The 10,879-nt window shown below is 38.0% G+C and overlaps 1 protein-coding gene across 1 annotated transcript; it reads right to left on the bottom strand.

Annotated features, from left to right (window-relative positions):
• Positions 1–555: 555 nt before the first annotated feature.
• vamp5 (vesicle-associated membrane protein 5) lies at positions 556–8,796 on the bottom strand. The gene is made up of 3 exons (XM_044027152.1): positions 8,550–8,796; positions 4,572–4,715; positions 556–1,231 (listed from the first exon to the last, which is right to left on the bottom strand). Exons 1-3 carry the CDS (start codon positions 8,550–8,552, stop codon positions 1,088–1,090), a joined length of 291 nt encoding a protein of 96 aa, XP_043883087.1. The 5' UTR covers positions 8,553–8,796; the 3' UTR covers positions 556–1,087.
• Positions 8,797–10,879: the final 2,083 nt, after the last annotated feature.

A 10,879-nucleotide genomic window follows, 5' to 3' on the forward strand; every position in this document is an offset into this window, starting at 1 on the left:
GGCTAGCACATGTGGTTGATTATTATAGAACAATGGCGAGGTCATCATCGTTATCATCATCATCATCATCATCATCATTTTCTCCCACTTATCTAGGATCAGGCATGCTATTCTCGCCCCTTCCTTTCCTCACTGCTAAGTGATTACATCAATCTTTTACACAATATTATATTAATTAGAATATATAATATAATATTCCCTTCTCTGAAGTATAAACACTGTCCACGAGGGTTCATTCTCATATTCTTTGTAAAAACCTGCAGATTGAATTAAATAAAATGCCAAATGCCATGAATTATTAATTCCAGGCCCAAACTATCTTCCTTGTGCTGGCGGTTCAGCTGTTTGTTTGTGTCAACCTCGTATTTGTGGTATATTAGAATATGGAGCAGTTTGTGAAAATGAATATATCTGGTTTTATATACATATGTTACATAGATTGATGTACAGAACAGGTTTGGAGACAAAATGAACCAAAATAAACAACACAAAAAGTAGACGAAGAAACTGAAATAAGTGAAACCCAACAAAATTGAAATCAGTCAATCACTCAAATACATATTAAAAAAACACATTTTAATGATAACTTTGAGAACATTTCACAGCTAAAATTGCATTTCTTTTTTTTCTTTTTTGTAGCTTGTACATAAATCTGGTTTAGCCTCCTCTGAGGCACATAGCAGCCTAATATAAAAATCTTGGCACGATGTCACAGCACTTTTTTGTTAGATCTAATAAAAAAACAACAACATCATGATAGTGGCATCTTACAGGGAGTGTGCAGAGGACTGCTTTTACTCTTTACAATCAATTTACAGACTTCCAATCCACATGTGAAGTGATGTGTCCTTCCAATATTGGAAAGGTTTGGAAAAGTTATTTTAAAGACAAGAAGCAGCCGAGCAACCAGTTGTACCATATAGATTGAAGACACTTATGTACACTCCCATAAATATTACAGAATGAGCACTTCAGGCAAGATGGTAGAGTCCCACAGTTTGGACTTCACTTTTATCTTTGTCCCTTAGTCCCATTATCGTATTTTCCTTTCATCAGGCACTCATCAAGAAGCTGCAGTCCTCATGTGCTATCCCACAACGGCAAAGATGATAAGTGTGATAATCACGAGCGCTGCCACCACTCCGACTGCAATAAACACATATTTCATCTTCTTGTTCTCACACCTTTTCTTTTGCTTCACCTTGTTGGCCGTCTTTTCAAATGCTTTACTCTGGAGGAGAAAACACAATGAAGAGGAAGAGGAAGGTTACATTACAATGTTTTTTTACATGTCTAATCTTGAATCTTGAGTTCACTGCATTCCAGTTGAGAAATTGGAAACGCAATACCAGTCGGGAACAAAGCTCTAAGTGGTTCAACTGACTTACTGTGAAACAAACACAGCAGAAGTGCTATTAACAATAAAAGTAGCAGCATTTGTATGGTGGCAGTCGGGTTTGGGGAGGTTGCTCTGAGTTTCCGAGTTGGAAATCCGAGTTCAGGGGGTGTTCCTGCCTAAGGACCTCAGAAATGACGAGTTCTGACAACAAATGGAATGCACCATTACTCGAGGACAGCATGACTGATTTTTACTGCCTACTTCTACTGCAAAAGTTGTGTGCATACAAAAACCTATACAAATACCTTTAATGCTATGAACCATACTCTGAATTTTAATTGTTTTCATGTATATGTAACAATTATAGATACATTTACAACACTAATTCCCAAGGGGGGGGGCAGTGGAGCAATTGTAGGTGGGCTGTGGAACATCAATAAATAAATACAACAATTCTATGAGGTAATCAGTAATAAAATCAAGCCCTAAGATTTAAAATATGTGAATACGTTGTCCCCTCACATTCACAGTGGAACACAGTATCTACAGTATTTGGTGTGAGATCAAATTTGATGGAAGACTGTATGAGGTGATACTCAGCCATGATAGAGCAGTGGCTTTCAGCTGGAGAAAGGAAACTAGAGATTTGAGATTAAAGGAGGGGCTAATTTAGAGAACACATTTTACCCATGTTTTCCTGCTTTTCTTTTCTTTAAGAAATAATATTCAACTTTTTAATATAACAATGGATCACGTAATTGTTTTAGTCCCACGGGTCACATAATTCTCACATTGGCCTGTATTACATAGTTGTTTTTTAGTTCTCAGGGAACTAATATGACGTAACGAGCTAATCACTCATCTGCTATTATACATACAATTTGGGTTTACAAAGATAAGGAGTGAAAGGAAACAGCTTTAATACAGTGGTTCAACACTTATTCAATAAGAACATTTCACGCCCAATGAGAAGTGGGCTGCTCAGGATGATGAACCCTCAGATGATCAATAGGGCTGCAACTAATGATTATTTTCACAATTGGTGTGTCCATGTTGTTTTGTGCAAAAACCACAGATATCCAGGAAACCAGAAATGATTCACCCTGGTGGACTGTTCAGGAGAAAAAAACAGCACTAATGAATCCATATTTGACACAGAAATGCCATTTTCTACAGCTTTATCCTCCACATGAGGGTCACATCAGAGGGTCAATCCCAGCTGACATAGGGTGAAAGGCAGGGTACAACCTGGACGGGTCACCCCTCCATAGCAGTACTTGGAAAATAGTCATTTGAAATTGAAGAGAATAAAAAGTATTCAAAATGTGTGTTGTGTCTGCAGCTCATCCCTGCTGATTCTCACAGTTAGTGACGTTTCAAAGCTGCATTTTATACTTGACTTCTTGGTTGTTAAACACAAGCTCGACACATCTCTGTGTAAACTTGTTATAACCTGTCTGTCCAGTATGCACAACAGCACTGGTTTTTGTTTTGGTTAATGTCAGACTGCCTGTCTGTGGTGCTCTGCAGGGGCAACAGGTTTATTAGAGCTTCTACCAGAGACGTGTGAAGCTCAACAAAAACAGTAAAAACCTGGGCTGCACCACCAAAACATCCCACATAGACAAAGGCACATTTTCAATGCGTAGTATCAAGCATTTTAAGTACCGGGAGCCTTAAATGGAACTAAATGGTTCCTGCAAACCATTGTTGTCTGCCGATTTTTCTTTTCAGTGTCAACATGTTGCCACATTTCTTTCGATGTGAGAGTGAACTGTTCTTTAGTTTCAGATCTGTATCTCTTCCACATTACTCTCTTACTCTATTTATTCATTCATTCATTCATTCATTCACTATGTGTGGAGGAGTGCAGGGGGCGCCGTCTGCTAGTGAAAGGTGACAAAGCCTTGTCAGTGTGCAATAGTCCACTGTATATCGAGTGGACTAAGAAAGGCAACATCTGAATGCAGTAGCTGGAGTTTGACCAGAGAGGGCAGTAAATGTGGATTTTTAACATTTATAATTTCAATACTAGCTGCAATTAACAATTATTTTCACAATCGATTAATCGTTTGGTCCATAATATGTCAGAAAAACATTCATCAAACCTGGAAATGATGATGTTCTCAAATGTCTTGTTTTGTCCACAAACCAAAATGATTCACTTTTAATGATTTCTTTGTTATCCAGAGCAAAGAAATGAAGAAAGTATTCACATTTAAGAAGCTTCAACAATTGAATCTTGTTAATCATGAAAAAAGCTTCAAACCGATGAATCGATTATCAAAATAGTTGTCGATTCATTTAGTAATCGATTAATAATCGACTCATTGAGTAATTGTTTCAGCTCTTGTTTTAAGCCACTTTCACACTAAACAGTCAACACCAACACAATTCCCACTGTCACCTCTGAGTCACTTGTGTGTGAAATTTGACATCGTACTATTTTACATCTTTTACTCTGGTCCCTTGTTTAAACTCAGCGGCGAGTGAACAACTTCAAGTCGCTAATGAAATAAAAATATTGAGCCAGGTTCAAATTCTTAAAAGTAAGGTTTTAAGAATTTACGACTGGAGGATGCATGTCTTAGCAAAACACCACAAATTATGCCAAAAATGTAGTAAAGTGGATGAAGAAGAAGAAATTAGCGTGGTCACATGGGTCTTGCTGATCTGAAGCGTATAAACCCTGCATGCATTGCAAAGTCATTTGACTTGGGAGTGAATGCAAAACAAACACATTCCTGAATACCAATAATGAAAAAACTGTTTAAAAGTGTAACTAAATGGGGTAAATTTGAGAACTGTTCCCCATTGTGATGTAACACAGGCCAACTGGGCAACGTGGGAATGATGTGACCTGCTTTTTGACCCCCGGACGGACATTTGTCTCGTGGCATGTCCTGGACTCGCTCTGTCATACCCAGGGAGACCAGCTCACTTCATTCATCTTAAGGAACAATAGGAAATACCTCTCTAAAAATAGCACCATAAGGCAAAATCAGGATGTAAATTGTACATTTCTTTTCCTCTCCAGCTCCACCTACGTTGTATTTATAGACAGCAATATGACATTTCCTCGTCTCAGTCCCTAGGTGCCTGTTAAAATGGAATGTTTTTTTGCCGTTGCTCCAGTTATTCATCTTATCCATACAACCCAGAGATTTCCACTGAGTTAAAATATTATTCTCATTATTTTTTCCACTTTGGACAGCTTCTCTGAACTGCATACCTTCTCCAGCAAGACATCAGCCCGGTCCTCCAACTCTCCAAGTTTGCCAGTTCTCTCTTCAGCCTTGTTCAGGTTGTCCAGCATGATGTCCTTCACCTGCTCCACCTCCTCCTGGGTCTGCTGTAGGCGGTTCTTCCCATTCTCCTGGCCAAACACACACACACAGCATGGATACAGAGTCAGACGTGATGTAGCCAATTGGCATTTTTCAAATGATTTATGCCCCTGCATTGTTTGGGACTCATAATGACAGTTTGTTGTTGTAAACAGCCAGTGTTGGCTGTGAGCTGGACATTTGTCACATTCTCACAGGATGTGACCAATGTTATGTTATGCTATGTTGAGCTAACGGAGATTCAACTGGGAAAAATATGGTAACCCTCCTTTTAAAGTGCTGCACGACTATTTTGCCCTTCTACTTCGTCCTAAAACTCAACAAGAATCAGAATAATCTACACCTACTGTACATGTGAATGCACAAAAATGGATCAGGCTAATGCTGCTTTCACACCGGACATTTTTTAGCGTAGCGCAAGCACTTGAGTTGGAATTTTTCCATTTTGGTGACACGGCCATCAGTGTCACATACTTGCCGGTGACCAGACTCAAAATGGAGGAGAAAATGATCATTTCTGCAGTGTGAAAGCAGCATAAGACTTAGCCCAATCCATCCTTTTTGTGCATTCACATCTGGGCCCACAGGCCATATCATGCCCAGGTCTGGGCTTAGTAGTAGAGGCAGGGAGAGAAATGGGACTGAGCCTAAACAATAAGCAGTGAATGGATGCACATAACAGCCCAAAACAGAACAGTTTGTTCAATGTTTCATTTCAATGACACTAATCTAAATATATTTCAAAGACAATATGAAACTCTAAAAGCTGCTGTAAACAGCATTGCTGGATAAACTGTTGATTATTGAGTTTAGGTTATTATAGAACTATTGAACCCTGCCTTGTGCCTAATACAACTGATTCTAGAAAATGTTTCTCTGCAGACAGACAATAATTTTTAATATTCTGGTCCTTAGAGAGAAATTTCACCAATTGCATGCATGTTTGGATTTGTTTTGATTTTTTTTCGTTTTTTGTGGCAAAACCAAAGTTCTTTAGTTTTCTCTAGGTTTTCTGTACCACTCCCTCAAGAACAAGAGCTCAGTGGTGGCACTGATGGTTATACATACTCATACTCAAATTGTCTATACTGTAATGGAAAGTATAAGGCTTAATTCAAAAACAACAGGACATCCTACATTTTCCAGGAACTTAGGTTATGGCCAAAGGAATACATTATTACATGCTGGTAGTGAGCCAGTTCTGAATTCTGATTTTCTAACCTTGTACGATAGGGGAGAGTATTGACACTGTGGGAAACTGATCAGCCTTGGCCAAGGTTTGTGCTCTTTGAATGCTTTGTCTAGATCAGTGGGTCCCAAACGTTTTATACCAAGAACCACCTGAGAAGTACTAGTTAATTAAAAAAATAAATATCAATGTTAACAGTTACAGTGGTGTAAATAAGTCGAGCAAAGTCAGCTACAGGCAGATTTATTTTCTCTCTCATCATCCTCCTCTTCCTCACATATACTTCACACACTGTAAAGTAAAATTAGATTAAGACTATTATTTAATGTGTAGTGTTTATTTTCTTTCATTTTCAACACACTCTGGTGAAAATACTTCAGCTCCACTTGGATCACATATCGTGGTACAGTAGAACAGTATTTATGATTTTCCTCCAAGTACCACCAGAGGAAGCTTGTGTACCCCTGGTGGTACACGTACCACTGTTTGAGAACCAAGTAATGCAAAGTATATGTATTTCTTTTTGATGTTTTCAAAATGCGAGTAAAGTTAGAAATTGTACAGCTCATCTATACAGAATGAATAATCTTGTTGTGAATCTAAGAACAAAATATACCAATGTGATCACTTTTAAAGGTAAATGCGCTTTGAATGGTAACTTTATTTTAAGTCATAGGCCCACAATTAAATCATGGAATAAAAGGAAAATGAAAGTATGTGACATCTAGTGACAAACTAGAGTAGAACAGGTTTTACTATAATCGTAATGATTCCATTCAGTCGATAGAAACCTGTCTGTGTACTGGACAGAATGTGGCTGTGCAGTAATCGGCCTTCTTCTTCCCCTCTGCTCTGCCCATGAGCTGTGAGAGGAAGGCAGCATCTCAGAGGTTAACAGGATGAGGAGCCAAACAAATATATAACATGCACACGTTCAGCATTTAGATTTGCTTCAGAATTCACTGTCATTTCCTGTCGAGACTTTCATGAACAACATCCTGTATGTGCAAATTCACAGCGGGCGTGTAGGTTAACTGGGCCAAGAACAAGAGTTTGAGCTCCTTCTTATATACGAATGCTGTTAGCTGATTGACAGATGCCCTGTAGCTGAGTTCATCCTGGAAACACAGAGTAGTAGCTGAACAATGGTCTGTCTTCAAAATTCAGCTGGCTTTGTCTTAACACAGGCACTGCTGCTCCTTCCGAATCCACACCTTCCTTCCTTCCTTCCTTTCCTCACTCCCTCCATCCTGCCTGCATTAATGTACCTGGCATTATGCAGGGAAACCACACCTACATCACATTATAGCCTGTTCACTATAGCACAGTGTGTGTATGAACAGTGAAAACACGTGCTGCTTGTTATCTTCCATTCATCATGATCATCATTCCTTACTAAATAAAGTGAAAAGAAACACAAAAACACAAGAGAAGTTCCAGAGGAGACAATTGTTAATAATTATAAGTATTTCATTGATTTTATTTACTTTAACTACTCTTTAACAACTGCCCTCCAGGGATGTTTCAAAAGAGTTTGAGGGCCATAGGCAAAAGGGTCCTAGGGGCCCTACAGCAAAATAAAACAATTAGAAGCAATAGTCTTTAAATGTGTTTGAAATACGATTCATGTCATATCTGGGTCACAACAGCAAGAAAATATCTGAAACTTCTGAGAACTTCTAGAAAAGTCCAGCGCAAAGATTTATTGTAGACATCCGTTTAGTCACACACAAGGAAAATACAGAATAAGTCTGAATCATAGTCTGCGAGATTTTTACTGGCTCCATGTTTGTGTTTGAAACCGGAAGTTCATAGATGTCACCTGCTACCACGCACCTACTGGATGGTCCCAGCTCTCAATCACACTAGTGCCCACTCACCATGATGTATCATTGGTTTTCTTCTAAACTGACATCATGTTCAATTGAAGAAGACCTGAATCTAATGATTAAGAACATCAACTCATTCATAGTAGAAGCTCATTTTCCCATAGACTACTATTCAAACTGAGTTCTCACCAACCCTGTGGAGGCCCCTGCTCTCCATTACTTTACATACTATATCACATTTGCCAACTTTTCTACCTCACTCATAATAGACAAAAGTTTTATCATGATAAAAAAACATATCAAATTAGTCCAAATTAATGATCATCACAATAAAACGACTGAGCATTAAAGAAGGTGACTGAACCAGATCATTTATAAATGATTTATACACAGAAAACAACAAACACTGATGCATATAATTATCACTTATATTGCACCTTTGTTACATTGTTATTGAAGGACATTATATTATGATGTTGAGTAAAGATAAATAAAAAGTTTCCATTCACATTTTAAAAAAAATGCAATAAACACGTAATACAGCCAATCATAATGTGGCTTGGTCTTATTTTACTTACGTTACATTACCTTTTTGTGCTGCTAAATATTTACATTCTTTTCTTTTTTCCTTATTGTTTCTAAGAATAAATGGCTTATAACAAATGCACCTGGTTTCATTAAACAGAACACGTTTGAGTGGACAGCCAGCACGTGAACCGTGTTACCTTCATGTCACTTTGCCCGCAGTTCAGGGTTCAAATTATTCTACTTCAATCAATAAAACAAGGAACAAAACAGACACAACAGTGTCCACTGTAGACCAGAGCAGAATGACAAGTACTCACCATGACTGTGTTGTCTCTCGCTTTCTGTCTGTCTGTCTGTGTCGAGTCTGTCACCAGATCCAAAGCATTTAAAAAGCGACTGCTGTCAGCTTTAGAAACAGGAAGCAGCACAGCTGCGTTTATACGGAGCTGGAGTTGAAAACAAACGCCCCCTTTTCGATAAAGTGTCCTGTCTTTTGGCAAGGACTCGTCTCTGTCACTTTCGCTTACACCGAGTTGCTCTCTCACTGTGTCTCTCTCTCTCTGTGTCTCTCTCTCCGTCTCACTCTCTCTCTCTCTCTCCCTCTCTGACGCTCTTTTTTTCTGGCCGTGAGGCGTTCACGGTATTCCCGGAAAATCTACAATTACGCCATGTGATGACGTGACTAATGCGAGATTGGTCTTGCCACTAATGACTAATAACAAATGCTAAATCCATAAAGCGCGCACTCACGACCCGGATCTGAGGATGATGGGTACATGTGTACTCTATTACGTTACATAAGAACAACTAAGAAAGGGATAGTTCAGCTTTTTTTATGTGGTTGTTTGAGCTGTTAAAACAGTACAAATTCAGTACACGTACATGACGTTATAAAAATGATGAATGTGTTTTTTGACTAACAAAACCAAACTTGTACAGATGTAAACATACTAGTCTGGCTCCTGGGTTTTGACCTGTAAATAACAGCAGACGACAACAGCGAGAAAAACATGGTAGATGTATTTTTGGGCTGATAAGGAGAGTAAATGTATTCTTTGTCAGCTTAAATGATAATGATATTTAGAAGTGAATGGATAAAATAAACAGACGCAATGGCTAACAACTAGCCACCCGCTAACGTTGTCTGTTTCACTGAAATGGCGGTGCACTCAGCAGTCAAAGTTAAAGCTCTGGTGTATAATCTGTTGCCAAAACATTCACCCCCAAGACCCCACTCCTACATTTGTTTTTCAACATTTGTTTCACCTTGTTCATGTTTCAGAGAACTGGGAATAATCACTTAACCTGTTTGCTGCTGTCTCATTTCATGAGCCGATGTTATAAGATAAGACAACTTTTATTTATCTCACAGTGGAGAGAAAACGGCGTTACAGCAGCTCAACAATAGATAATAAACAAACAAATAAACAATATACAAGTAAGTAATAAAAGTAAGAAAGAAATTATTTACATATTAATACACCTTATTACATATAAATATAAACATATATATGTAATAAGGTGCAGTTTCTCTCGATAGTAAAAATATACTGCTATAATATTATGCTTCTGCCTTCCCTTATGAAGTAAAACGCATCATTCGTGTCACCACAGACACCAATAAGTTGCATAGTACTACAGCTTTAATAATGTATCAATGCCATATACAACCAATAACATTTTCTTCACCACATTCCAGTGACAACAGTGTCTTACCACATTTATTTGACAGTTGTTTTTTCATATTAACGTTTTACATTAGACACATTTGTAAATAAAAACTGGATTGATTCATTTTACACAAAAGAAAATCAATGGTGTCTGATTGATTTGTCCCTCTTCATCTTTCCTGATTTTCTGCTTAAATTATGTCAGCTGATCATTCTGAGAGGGAGATTTTACGCTGGCAACCCCAGAGCTAAACGGTTTAATTGTGTATTTTATAATCACCACATTTCAACCAGAATCAACTATAAACTGGTTCCTCCACTGTGGGATCCACAATTGTTTCCAAACTTTTGGTTAAGATGTGTATGTTTGTTAAACAACATCCATAAAATAAAGTTATTTGTTTACCAACTCACTATGATATTAGGTGATACAGATATGGCTGTGAATCACTAGCTACATTATACACACAATTAGATTTTTATTGTGATTAGGGTTGTGATAGTTTGGCATTTTTAAAAAGTGTCTTCCCGTGTAGAAAGTTTGGGAAACACTGGTCTATGATGATGATAAGTTTATATATGTCTTCAAACTAGCGTGCTATTTTATATTAACTTCCAATAAATCTGAGTAAAAGCCAAAATGAAACAAATCTCCATATTGATTGAGTAACCTAGACAGAAAATCTGTTATTGATTATCACAAGCTGTGGAGTCTGTAAGAATTACCCTCTCTGTGATTTCCATTCTTTCACTCTTGAAAAGGCCTGAGGCCCTTGAATGCAGCACCCTGACTCCCGTTTTTTCTTATCTCCAAGTACAGCAAGGAAACTGAAAGGAGCATATACATTATACACTTAAAGGCCTTGACTGTGTGCTGTTGTCTTCTCCTCAGTAAAGTTCATGTCAAGAACATTATTCTGGTGAATTTCTTTCAGGCCTTTGTTGGCTTCCTGCCTGTGAAGGGTGTTGCCTACTTA

This window comes from Solea senegalensis, linkage group LG5 (genome assembly GCF_019176455.1).
Source record: "Solea senegalensis isolate Sse05_10M linkage group LG5, IFAPA_SoseM_1, whole genome shotgun sequence".
In the NCBI taxonomy this organism is placed as follows: Eukaryota; Metazoa; Chordata; class Actinopteri; order Pleuronectiformes; family Soleidae; genus Solea; species Solea senegalensis.